We start from the raw sequence: 13,090 nt of genomic DNA on the forward strand, positions 1-13,090 counted from the left end.
GTCTGTCTGCCTAGACCTGGACGAATGTGCCTTCCCTGGAGTCTGCCCCGCGGGAGTCTGCACGAACACTGTGGGTTCCTTCTCCTGCAGTGACTGTGAGCAGGGCTACCGGCCCAGTGCCCTGGGCAACACCTGTGAAGGTAGGAGACCCTCCCCCGCAAGGAAAGCACAAGTGGAACACAGTAGACCAACCTAGCCTTTATGAAAAGGAACAAGAGCTCCTCATTAAACCTAGGATGGGGGCTGAGGACTCGTATTCCTACCCGCTCCCCGAAAGCAGTCAGGAAAGTGGCTAGATACCCGAGTCTCACCGCCATGAAGGCACTGGTGCACGGGCTGCGGGGTCTCAGCAGCACCAAGGGACAAGAGACAGAGACACATTGCGTTTCTTGGGCCTTGGCCTAGACTTTTGAGACTCTGTTATGACAAGACTCTAGAATAGTGGTGCTCAAATTGGGGGTCAAACAACCCCTTCACAAGAGTCATCTAAGAACAGCAGAAAACACAGATATTTACATTACAATTTGTTACAGTAGCAAAATTATGGTTATGAAGTGGCAACGAAAATAATTTTAAGGTTGGGGGTAGCACACCATGGGGAACTGTATTAAAGGGTCGCAGCATTAGGAAGGGTGAGAACCACTGCTCTAGAGTGGCCATTGGTGCTTTGTAATAGGGTTAATAATGCCTATAATCCCAACACTTGGGAAACCTCGTCAGGAAAACTAAAAGTCTAAGGCCAACAAAGCTACAGAGGGAGAGAGGGGTAGGGTAGGTGGAGGGCGGGTCAGGTGTGATGACCCGGGCTTACAATTCTAGGACTTAGGAGGAGAGTCGGGAGCTCATCTTTGGCTATCTAGCCAGTGAGAGGCAAGGCCAAAGCTAGCTACACGAGATCCTATCTCAAACCAAATTCACGAACAAGCAGAAGGGAGTTTCTGTTACCTTCTCAGGTTCCCTGCATCTGTTTCCTTGGTTTCTTGCCCATTGCTTCTCAGCCAAGACACAGGAGGGAGGCTTTGGTTTCCCTAGGCCAGGACTACGGGGCATGAAGGAGCCCAGTCAGATCCGAGCCAAATGGGAAGATCTGCTGCTGTCCTTCTCCCTATGGCTCTCTCATTAGCTTCTCCCAGGTACCTGGGAGAAGGGAGATAAACATAGCAGGATCTGTCCCCTCAGGCAGGTGATAGGGCCTCTAGCGATGTTTCCCTTGGAACCTGTCCTTGGAAGGCGCCACCATCAGCTGCCTCCTCCCTGTGTGACCCTACAGATGTGGATGAGTGTGAAGGTCCCCAGAACAGCTGCCTCGGAGGCCAGTGCAAGAACACGGAAGGTTCCTACCAATGCTTCTGTCCCCAGGGCTTCCAACTGGTCAATGGCACCATGTGTGAAGGTGAGCACCCCAAGTCTCCCCATCGGGAGCTGGGGACAGTGAGGATCTGCAGAGGTGAGGGCACCCTGGAGTCACCCCTGTCTCATCTTGCCTCTACAGACATGGACGAGTGTTCTGAGGAGGAGCACTGTGCTCCTCACGGCGAGTGCCTCAACAGCCAGGGGTCCTTCTTTTGCCTCTGTGCACCCGGTTTTGTCAGCGCTGAGGGGGGAACCAGATGCCAGGGTAAGACATCAGTGTGGTCGTGTCTAAGGTCCACCAGCACAGGAGCTAAAGGCTATGTCTAGAGTCTTATCTGAACACCATTGCTGAAGTGAATCGTTTGCTAACGGCCTACCAAAGGAAGAGAAAATGGGAAGGCTGGGGAGATGGAAACGATCCCGGCTTGTAAGGAAGGACTAGAGTCTGCAGGGTCCTCTCTGTGGTGCCTGTGGCCACTGTGCGTGCTCTCCAGAGTCTCGGTGTCACTCTTCTGCTAACGGAGGCCAGCACTAAAGCCTCCCCACAGCATGGCCTGGGCTGTCCCTTGATCTTCCTGCCCTGAGCTTCTCCTTGGATCTCCTATGGGCTTCTTGAGGTCCAAAGGAAGCAGCTCGGGGCTCAAACAAGCTCTAAAGAGAACCACGCTTGCATCTGCTGACTGGTGTCTCTCTCCTAGATGTTGACGAGTGTGCAGCCACAGACCCATGTCTGGGAGGGCATTGTGTCAACACAGAGGGCTCCTTCAACTGTCTGTGTGAGACCGGCTTCCAGCCGTCCCCAGACAGCGGAGAGTGCGTGGGTAAGGACTCTAGGGATTGGATGGGACCCTGCCTCACTTCTACCCACCTCTGTCCCTCCGTGGTCCTTAGCTCCCTAAACTAAGGAACATAGCTTCCCAGGAAATACAGCATTTTCTACAGGATTCAAAGGATAATGCATTTATTGAGCTTCTGATGATGCAAGGACTGGCTTAACAAAGACAGAATCTTTGTGCCAGCAGAAGACACAAAGTAGTTTTAAAAGCCAAAAACATTCAGCAGATATTAAACACCTGCTATGTTCGATGTCTTTTGGTAAGACAGATGATTACAGATGATCTTGAAATTGAATAAGGGAGATAAACATTGATGGAAACTCCCTGAACTCCATTGTGGTGAAAATGGCAAAGTGCTCTGTTGGGGATCAGAGGGGAGGAGGCTTCCCAAATGGTGTCTAGTTCTCTTCCTAAAGGCTCAGCCCTGCTAGGTCAGGGAAATCCCCCCTGAGTTAATCTCCTGGGGTGAGCTGAGCATGCTGATCTGAAGCGGACCTCAGAAGCTGTGGGCTCTGAGCTTGTCAGGTCAGCAAGGTGGGGCCAGAATGGTGACCTAGCCACACATCTGCCCCCCTCTCATGGCTCTGGGGACAGATATTGATGAGTGTGAGGATGAGGAAGAGCCAGTGTGTGGAGCCTGGAGGTGTGAAAACAGCCCTGGTTCCTACCGCTGTGTCCTGGGCTGCCAGCCTGGCTTCTACATGGCCCCAACCGGAGACTGCATTGGTGAGTAGAACCGGGCGGTGGTGTGGGGTGAGGGGTGGGGGTGGAGAGGGTAAAGGAAGGAGGAAGGCTAAGGACATCTGGTTTTCCAAGCATCCAACTAGAAACAGTTTCTCCCGCTGGTACCCTTTGAGCAGTTGTTTGTGTATTTTCCATACAGCGAAGCTGTCCCAAAAATTGAAGAAGAATGTATAGCCAAAGCTTTCTTGTGCTGGGCCCGGGGCGGGGGGGGGGGGGGTTGTTTTGTTTTGTTTGCAAATCTTAGTGTTAACAGACCAGATACATTAGTATTCCCAGCACACAGGTGAGCGTGCATGCCCTCTACCCTAGTCTCCGTCACCCCACAGACATAGACGAATGTGCCAATGACACTGTGTGTGGGAACCATGGCTTCTGTGACAACACGGACGGTTCCTTCCGCTGCCTGTGTGACCAGGGCTTTGAGACCTCACCTTCAGGCTGGGAATGTGTTGGTGAGAAGCCTGCGGGCTACCCAAGGTCTGGGCTAGGAAAGGCCCTTGGGACCTTCTTATGTCTACCAATTTCTTTCTTTCTTGAAAGGAAGTGATAGGGCCCTCTTCCAACCACTCATGTTCACACAGCTCCATGACAGGATCCCAAAGGGTGGGCAAGGCAAGCTCAAGGGAGGTAGAATCCCCTCCAGCTAGCTCTGCTGCTGGGCTGTAGGAGAACGGCCAGTCCGGCCACATAAGGAGCAAGCACAAGAAGGAAGAGACCTTCTGCCCCATTCAATTCCCTGGAGAACTTGGGGGCTCAAGAGGTGCCCAGAGGAGGGCACTCTCTTTGTTCACGGTCAAAGCCACTTTCAGCAACTCTGTCCCACTTTCCTTCCCCTGCTCTCTGCCCACCGATGCCCTCCCTGCTAATTCATACCCACCTTTGCTTCTTCCGAGCATGGTTCTCCTGGTGGGGGGCAGTGGGATGAGAGCCTGCTGGAATTGGGGGCAGGGTGCATTCGCTACGTCTTCTCTGTACACGAGGCTGTCCTTGTGCCTGGCAGACGTGAATGAGTGTGAACTCATGTTGGCGGTGTGTGGGGCTGCACTCTGTGAGAACGTGGAAGGCTCCTTCCTGTGCCTTTGCACGAGCGACCTTGAGGAATACGACGCACAAGAAGGACGCTGTCGTCCTCGGGTGGCTGGAGGTGAGACCCAGGAGACTCAGGCCCCTTCACTTCCAGACATTTCCCTGAGGGTCTAGGATGACCTAGGGAAATTAGGGGTGCTATGGTACTTACAGTAGCCCCCAAGGACCTCAGGTTGAGTTTAGTGGAGACCCAGAATCCACCCAATCCTTGGATGAGTCTTTTGGATTAAGGAGACCTTGAAACTGAGCTCAGATGGACCCGACCCTCCCCTTTGCCACTCTACCTCAGGCTGGACCAGGACTCTGCTGGCTTCAATGACTTGGGAAAAAAATCAAGGGGAACTTTGTAAGGGAAAATGGGGGTCAGGGAGAAGGGCTTGGGGTCCCTGAGGAGCAGAAGGTATGCCATGCCAGAGATGGATATTGCCCATGGGGGTTGTGGGCAAATAGTACACTAGAAACATCAGGTGTTTGGGCATCAGAGCCCCATCTCACTCCATAATAATGTAACTTCTTAGGTGCCGTGTCTTTGTAGCAGGGGATAACACTAGCCAGTCCTAGGGATGCTGGGGTACTACATGAGATCATGTACACCATAAGGCTCTGTACAGACATTATATTTCAAAGACCAACTTGATGGCAGGGATACCTCAGAGGGTCATGAACAGACACTAATAAGGGGCTTCTGTCACACACAGCTCAGAGAATCCCAGAGGTCCCAACAGGGGACCCAACTCCAGGCCTCATCCGCATGGAATGCTACTCTGAGAGTAATGGTGGTCCTTCCTGCTCTAGCATCCTGGGATGGAACTCCACAAAGGCCGAGTGCTGCTGTACTCAGGGTGCCAGATGGGGAAAAGCCTGTGACCCTTGCCCATCTGAGGGCTCAGGTAAGGCTTCAAGGGCTCCCAAGACCCTTGGGGTCCGTTTGCAGGGTGACACCTAACAGGGGAAAGGAGCCAGGGGTTACACATGCCTGTAACTCCGGCCCTCGGGAGGCTGGAACAGAAAGAAAGTCTAAGGCAAGTCTGAGCTACATAGCAAAGCTCCAGGCCAGCCTCTCTTATATAATTAGAACCGTAAAAAAGTGGGGGTGGGGAGACATACCATTCCCTCTCTGAGCTTGGACGCCTTCCTACACAGTTGAATTCAGTGAGCTCTGCCCCAGTGGTCAAGGCTACATCCCTGTGGAAGGAACCTGGACATTTGGGCACAACATGTACACAGGTAATCAGCCTCCACACCCTCCTCCCCAGACTCCACTTGCCCCCAGTAAACCCTGGCCTGGTTCTCTGTAAGGTCCCAGGAAATCTACACCCAGCCCTGGCTTCCAGGTAGTTTCTTTCTTTTGGGCTCTGGGACACTTCTATTCCTGATATGTTTAACTGGAAAGTTTTAACTAAGCTTCTCCCAGAGTGTTCACATGACCCTAAGCTCAGTTTCCCTGTGCCCTCAAGTCTAGAGGGTGCTCTGTGGTGTCTAACCTCACCTCTCCCATACATGGACAGAGGGACAGAGCGAGGGTACTGCACTGCCACACAGGTTCCCCCCACCAAAACAGACACTTTGGGGAGCTCACTCTCATTGGAGAGTTTCAGGTACTGGGCCCCTTGGACTAGTCTCAGGACTAGTCCTGAGAAGCTAGTCCTGAGAAGGAGATAATGGAAACAGAAAGTGTGTGTGTGTGTGTGTGTGTGTATGTGTATATGTGTGTGCATGTGTGTGTGTGCATGTGTGTGTGTGCGTGTGTGTGTTGTTGGGAATAAAACCAATGGCTTCATGTATGCAAGGCAGACACTGTACCAACTGAACGCCCTAGTCAAAAAAGCAGCTTTCCTGGAGTGCTTGCTATATACCAAGAACTACTTAAAGTGCTTTATGGGTATTAGCATTTCTTAATCCTCATTACAAGAGGTTAAACAGTATTTTAGAGAAGCTAAGTCAAGAAGAACACAAACAACTTGCTGGATGTAGGCTCTAAGCTTCCCTTCCTGCCGTGTCTTCCCTTCTACCTCACCCTGCCCTCCGTCAGATGCCGACGAGTGTGTCCTGTTCGGGTCTGCTCTCTGCCAGAATGGCCGATGCCTCAACACAGTGCCTGGCTACATTTGCCTGTGTAACCCTGGTTACCACTACGATGCCTCCAGCAGGAAGTGCCAGGGTGAGGACTCACAAGGGCCTGCTAACCCCAAGTCCCACTCTTGCAGGGAGTCCCCCCTCCTGGGAAAGATGCCCACTGCAGCAGGCAGGTCTGAGGTGAGGGGAGCTCTACGCTGTCAGATATTGTCTCTAGAGAGAGCCCTTCTGGGATGGGCATCTTCATGAGCCTCCTGAGGCAAATCCTTCCCTGAGCATTGCCTGTCAAAGGTCACTCACCCACTGCACCTTTCCCTGACGCCACAGATCACAACGAATGCCAGGACGTGGTCTGTGAGAACGGGGAGTGCATGAACACAGAAGGCTCCTTCCATTGTTTCTGCAGTCCTCCCCTCATCCTGGACCTTAGTGGCCAACGCTGTGTCAATAGTACCAGCAGCACAGGTGACTGGATGGGGGCGTGGGCACCGGGTGGCACAGGCCTGATCTGGGACTCACTTGCTTCTGGGGTCTGTGCCACCAGAGGACTTCCCTGACCATGACATCCACATGGACATCTGCTGGAAGAAAGTCACCAATGACGTGTGCAGCCAACCCTTGCGTGGGCGCCGTACTACCTACACAGAATGCTGCTGCCAGGATGGCGAGGCCTGGAGCCAGCAGTGTGCCCTGTGCCCCCCCAGGAGCTCTGGTAAGAAGGTGCCTGCGGGTCTTGGTGTGGCTCTGGGAAGGGGTGCTGTCACCTTGGAAGGAGGAGGAGAGCAATTTGAGCAGTGGCTTCATCCTTCATCCCAGTTGTTCAGGACAGAGAGAGGCGCAAGCGTGGCCAGGAATCCCCACATGTTCTCGGCTTGGGCAAGAGCCCAATGAACCAGTTTGCCAAGTTTTAGCTAGCTGGAGCTAAAGTCCGGCTCCCTTTCCCCTTCCTCCCCAACAGAAGTCTATGCTCAGCTGTGCAATGTGGCTCGGATTGAGGCAGAGCGGGAAGCAGGGATCCACTTCCGGCCAGGCTATGAGTATGGCCCTGGCCCAGACGATCTGCCCTACAATCTCTATGGCCCAGATGGAACCCCTTTCTACAACTACCTGGGCCCAGAGGACACTGTTCCCGAGCCTCCCTTCTCCAACATAGCCAGTGAGCTAGGAGACAACACGCCGGTCCTGGAGCCTCCTTTGCAGCCCTCTGAACTCCAGCCTCACTATGTGGCCAGTCATCCCGGTACGTGTAGCAAAACTGGAGAAAAGATGGGCACTACCATTCCTTCATCCCCTTCATCTGCCTGCCAGTCATATTACTGTTGGGGTAAAGATGGGAAAGGGAAGGACACTGGTCATGGTCAGTCAAGACTTCACATTAAAAGGCTTGGGTCCAACACTGCCACAAGTGGCTATCGCTCTAAACCTTCAGGACAGTATGGCTTTCGGTTTCCGTGTCTTTCTTTAGGACTCTTAAGATCTATCAACACGAGGGCTAGAGAAATGGCTCAGTGATTAAGATCACTGGCTGCTCTTCCAGAGGTCCTGAGTTCAATTCTCAGCAACCACATGGTGGCTCACAACCATCTATAGTGGGATCCGATGCCCTCTTCTGGCATAAAGTTGTACATGCAGATAGAACACTTGTATACATAAAATAAATAAGTAAATCTTTAAAAAGAAAGAAAAGACTAACTTTTAAAATGGGAGGTGGGTGGAGAGATGATTCAGAGGTTAAGAACACTGGCTGCTCTTCCAGAGGTTCTGAGTTCAATTCCCAGCAACCATATGGTGGCTCACAACCATCTGTAATGAGATCTCGTGCCCTCTTCTGGTGTGCAGGCATATGTGCAGGCAGAATATAATAAGTAAATCTGAGAGAGAGAGAGAGAGAGAGAGACCAATATAACCCCACCCTTGGCACTCAACAGTGAAAACCTTTGTTCTAGAGGGTGTAGGTCCTAGGGAGAGACTGGGGTCTAAGCACAGGCCTCAGCATTATTCTTTCTGACCCTCTCTCAGAACCACTGGCCTCCTTCGAAGGACTTCAGGCTGAGGAATGTGGCATCCTGAATGGCTGTGAGAATGGCCGCTGTGTGCGCGTGCGGGAGGGCTACACTTGTGACTGCTTTGAAGGCTTCCAGCTGGATGCAGCCCACATGGCCTGTGTGGGTAAGTTTGGAGCTCTGAGAATGACCGCTACCGTAGGAGGGAGCTTAGGAAAGCTTGGAAATACGCTGCTGCCCCCTAGTGGGCATGTGTCAAGGTAGTGATTGCAAAAAACACCAAGGAGGGTTTAACGCTTCCTGGGAAAATCATTGGATGGATAGTCCCCAACAGAGGAGAAGCAGGGAAAGAAGTCATGGTCCTGGGTATGCTAAGAGATGGCTGCTTCTTGGGTTTTGTCCCTGAGTTGTCTGGTTTGGGTGTCATATCCAGGGTAGGGAGTAGGGGCTGGTGACTAGACGGCCAGAGAGCCCCCTACAGCTTTCTTTGTTGCTTCCATAGACGTGAATGAGTGTGAAGACTTGAACGGACCTGCAGCACTCTGTGCACATGGCCACTGTGAGAACACAGAGGGTTCCTATCGCTGCCACTGCTCCCCAGGTTATGTGGCAGAGCCAGGCCCCCCACACTGTGCGGCCAAGGAGGAGAAGTGAGGGATGACTGGTGGCAGCTATCTGGAAATGGCTTCAGTGGTAGGCTGGGAACTTAAGATGGCTTCCCATCTGGGAAAACATCGCGGCTGGGAAGACAAGGTGATGTCGTCAGGCCAGGGCTCTGTAGCCAAGTTCTGCCAGCCTTGCCTGCTTTTTTTCAAACTCTCTTCCAGCTTAGTTCTGGTTGTGAGCTTCCGCCACTGCCTCTATGCCATTGCTTGGCTCAGACACCACAAGTATTTTAATGCTTCAGCCACTGGCCAGGAGACACAGCCTACCACCTGTCCTTGGGGCCTCGCTGGAGGACGCGCATCAGAAGAGTCCTCACCCACTCCCCTAGGCTGTGCAAAAGCTGCAGGCACCTCTTTCCAGCTGTGATCCACACATCATCCTGACGGTTCCATAACTGGGACAGTGGCTACATCTGCCCTGGGAGGGCCCTTTACAATCTGTGGAGCAAGACAGGGTTTGGAAAAGTTTGGGGGGCAGCTCCAACGCCACCTCTCTGAACTACAACCACCCAGTCAAGCTGGTGTGGCCTCTTTTTGCCACATCTCCACCCTGTAACAGTCTGTGGCCCCAGAAAGGGACCTGTTTCCCTCGTCTCAAGGATGGAGACTAATTCTAACTTGCTGAGTACAAGAAACACAAACGAAGAGGAATGAGCTGAGAAAGCAGCAAGAGAGGGCTTAAAACATGGGGAGCTGCAATGGAAGGAGGAGCTAGGATTATACAAATCTACAAACACCGAGTAGCTTTGGGGAAATAAGTACTTGGAGCCACCTTAGAGCCGCTCTGCACCAGCAGCGAGGGCTGCCACAAGATACAGTGCCCATCTCCAAAGACCTTTGTTAGATACGTGCTCCCGTCAGAAACCACATCTCTTCTGGGCTTTTATGATTGATGGACTAACAACACAAGGTCTCTCTTTTAGTTGGTCTTGACTAAGGAAGCCAGGTTTTCAATGTTGCTTATCCCCTCTACTCAGAAAGCCTTGCCTTTGTTCCCTTCAGGAAAAAATGAATGTCTGGAACCCCTCTGAGAGATGAACCTCCATACAGGCTAGCTGGGAGTTCAGGAGCATGGTGGAATAAAGGAATGCTCATCCGGACTTTCCTGTGCCTGTGTTTATTTCCTGTTATACCAACTTTACCATGTTGGTTAGGTCTGAAGATTAGATTAGAAATGAGCCTGCAGGTGCTCCATGTCCAGCTCCCCCAGCCCCCGGGGACTGGACTCCAGTGTGGGTGGCTCAATACTGTCCTAAGACAAGGCAGACTTGCTGCATTTCCCAGATTGGCAGTGATGTAACAAGGATGCATGTGACAGAAGCCATGGAGAAGATTGCTACTTCTTAAATCCGCCCTGTCCTGCCTGCTGCTCTGGTCGTCAGCGCCATGTAACTTCAAACTGAATGCCTGCTGTATCTGAGTGTTGTAATGAGGGTTACGCATAAAGTTCATCTAATCATACAACAACCTCATTTACTACCTTATTCCTATTTACAGGCAAGAAAACTGAGACACAGGAAGCTTAAATAATTTTCTTTAGGCCATTATCCCAGTTGAAGTGTCCTCAGCAGACAAAAATCAATGAAAATATTCTTTTGTTCCTAACAGAAATGCTATTTAGTTGGGGATTTAGCTCGGTTGATAAGAGTGTTCACCTGGGGTACCTAAGATCCTGGGGTTCCCTTCCTAATGCATCAGGAGAGGGGGAAGAATAGCGAGGACACTTTTTAGAGATGGGCTAAGGTGGCAAGGCTCTGGTGAAGCAGGCACACTCGCGGCAACCGGGGGAGGCAGATGCTGCGTGGCACCTGAAGAACACGTTATGGCTGGCTTTCGCAGGCACAAAGCTAGCTCTCTGACCCAGAAATCCCACTCCCAGGACTGTAACCTTCAGATCTACTCTCACCAAAGATGCCATCACACACTGTTGTAATAGCAGAAGATTAGAAACGACTGCTACCGTGTGCTCATAAACAGATGGCGGGCTAAACACCCTGTCAAGAGAGATGTCCTGACCAGATGGGGGAGCAGGCTGTAGACAGGGTGGAAGGTGAGCTGCTGTCTGTGTAAAGAGGGGAGTGGGCCTCTTGTAACCTCATCCTCACCACTCCACCTTACACCCATCCTTTGCCCAAGCATGCCCTGCTGGCACTGTGCACTTGCCCTCAGAGCCCCCACCCGTGTCCCTGCTCAGCCTTCAGTCATGCTGCACGCACATAGTGTCTTTTATTAAAACAGGAATAATGTGCCTGCTGTTCTGCTCTGCACAGTGCCCCCCCCCCCTCTCTCTTTGGAGACAGGATTTTACCAAGTAGGCCGGGCTAGCCTAGAACCAACAACCCTCTTCCTCCTTTGTACTGGAACTCCAGGTATGGCCCACCACATCCAGCTATATTCTTGTTCTTCTATACTTCCTCCTAAAGAATTATCTCATGTGGCCTAGTGTTGGGGCACTCACTCATCAAACCTACATTCAGAAGGCTGAGGCAAGAGGACCGTTAGAGCTAGAGCCGCCTGAACTACAAAACGAGACGAAATAATAAACAATGGTCTCATTCTATTTTATAGCTGTATACTATTCTGTGGAACGAATAAACCAGAACTTTCTCAACCAGTCCAATTCCATTGCCTACCTTTGCTCACAATGCTGTAGCAAGTACTCCTGTACATGTGTTATTAAATGTTATATTTATAAGATTAAACTCCTGAAAACAATATGGTGTATGGGGAGAGTGACAGAGGAATAAATAAAATACTGAGTTTTGTTTTTTATTGTATTGCCCCCTTTAAATTTGTAGATGTATTACCTACTCAAGAAAAAATAAAATATTTTTAAATACAGCTGCTGGCTAACCATTGCTTCAATGCCCTCTCCTTTTATATATTTATCTATATTTTAATTAAAGTAATCATTTTGAAATCTCTTTAGCAAATTTCCATCAAACAGCTCTATAGTGCTTTTATAGGGTGTGGGAGCCCACAGAAGTGGATCCATTCCACCCTGACCAAAGGTCAGAAAATTCAAGCCTATTCCTGCTCATTCAAGGATATGACAGGAGGTTTGACCCAGGGAGTGACTGCCTATAGGATGCTCTGTCTAAGGTATTGTTGTTGCAAGTCCTTCCCTGGAACGTGCAAACCCATAGAGCCATTGAGGCTGGACCCTGACATCAGGGGAAGAACTCCAAGAGAGCAACTGCAGACTGCAATCCTAGAGGGGGGTGGGGGAAGCAAAGGAAATCTCTGCCTTTCAGCAAACACACGAACTGTGTGACTCACTGGGCGATATTAGGCCCTCCTGAAGGCCAGATCTGTAACATCAGCTCAGAGAAGACACAGGGAGGCCTAACCTACTCCTTCTCTCTGGTTGTGCCTGCTAAGTGTCAGCCCTCCTCTGAGGCGCTGCAACAAAAGACCAAAGAACAGAACTCAGTTCCAGAGTTACAGCAAACATTACCCAAACACCTTTTTCACCCTTTCTCCCCATCCCCCATCAAAAAGCAACTTCAATGAACTACAAAGCTCATATATGGAAATACATATGATTACCAAAGAAAACTGTACTTGACATCACCTAACATGACTCTCTAATCTTGGTCCCTTGCAAACAGATACTTAGGTAAGAAATACACCTTCTTGTCTTCCCAGCACAGCCGGCTTAGAGGGATGCTTGCTTTCCTCGCATACAATCCTTTCAGCTAGTTGGGCGTGTTTCCTTAGTCTTGACATACACCCCAGAAAAGCCACACGTGCAAAGCTCTCCTGCATCACATCCCTGCAAGGGTCTTCTGGTCAATCATGCGTAGTGCAGCACATGGCCACATCTTCAAGTCATTGACTTCCAAGGCTCGGCTGTTGGCAGTCAGCTGTGGTCATCAAATCTTTTCCTCTTGTCATACACAAAGGCAGAGAATTCTGTACAAGGGATCCAAATAGCAAGTGGAAGATGACACCACACAGCAATCATCCTCAAACAAACTCTCAAGCATGGGCAGTCCTTGTTCATCTCTTCCACCTAATCTCTTAAAATCAGCGGTCCCATCACACAGATAGGTGAATGCATACAGTTTACAAGGAAACTGTATTCTTTTAAACACTTCTTGGCCCATTAGTTCCAGCCTCTTATTGGCTAGCTCTTACATACAGGATATGGGAACACATGCCTGTAATTCTCAGCACCCAAGAGGCTGTGGTAGGAGGAGCAAGAATTTGAGGCCAATGTGAACTGACAGGGTATAACAAGATCAGCCTGGGCCACACATTAAAATTCTTGCCTCAAAAAGGCGAAAAGGATTAATGAGGGCTCTAGTGGGACTGGAACGATGGT

The 13,090-nt window shown here is 50.8% G+C and overlaps 1 protein-coding gene across 2 annotated transcripts in view; it reads left to right on the forward strand.

The window, feature by feature from the left end:
* The window catches only part of Ltbp2 (latent transforming growth factor beta binding protein 2), an 89,231-nt gene extending 77,627 nt beyond the window's left edge, over positions 1-11,604 (forward strand). For both annotated transcript variants that reach the window (XM_075947425.1, XM_075947424.1), the window contains exons 22-36: positions 15-140; positions 1,271-1,393; positions 1,493-1,618; positions 2,052-2,174; positions 2,784-2,915; positions 3,260-3,385; positions 3,934-4,077; positions 4,718-4,909; positions 5,163-5,246; positions 6,052-6,180; positions 6,423-6,560; positions 6,640-6,807; positions 7,054-7,335; positions 8,115-8,264; positions 8,601-11,604. In XM_075947425.1, the coding sequence (XP_075803540.1) occupies positions 15-140; positions 1,271-1,393; positions 1,493-1,618; positions 2,052-2,174; positions 2,784-2,915; positions 3,260-3,385; positions 3,934-4,077; positions 4,718-4,909; positions 5,163-5,246; positions 6,052-6,180; positions 6,423-6,560; positions 6,640-6,807; positions 7,054-7,335; positions 8,115-8,264; positions 8,601-8,752 (2,195 nt within the window). In that variant the 3' untranslated portion in view covers positions 8,753-11,604. The remainder of the gene's footprint in view (positions 1-14; positions 141-1,270; positions 1,394-1,492; positions 1,619-2,051; positions 2,175-2,783; positions 2,916-3,259; positions 3,386-3,933; positions 4,078-4,717; positions 4,910-5,162; positions 5,247-6,051; positions 6,181-6,422; positions 6,561-6,639; positions 6,808-7,053; positions 7,336-8,114; positions 8,265-8,600) is intronic.
* The last annotated feature ends 1,486 nt before the right edge of the window (positions 11,605-13,090 follow it).

This window comes from Microtus pennsylvanicus, chromosome 14 (assembly GCF_037038515.1).
Source record: "Microtus pennsylvanicus isolate mMicPen1 chromosome 14, mMicPen1.hap1, whole genome shotgun sequence".
NCBI classification, from domain to species: Eukaryota; Metazoa; Chordata; class Mammalia; order Rodentia; family Cricetidae; genus Microtus; species Microtus pennsylvanicus.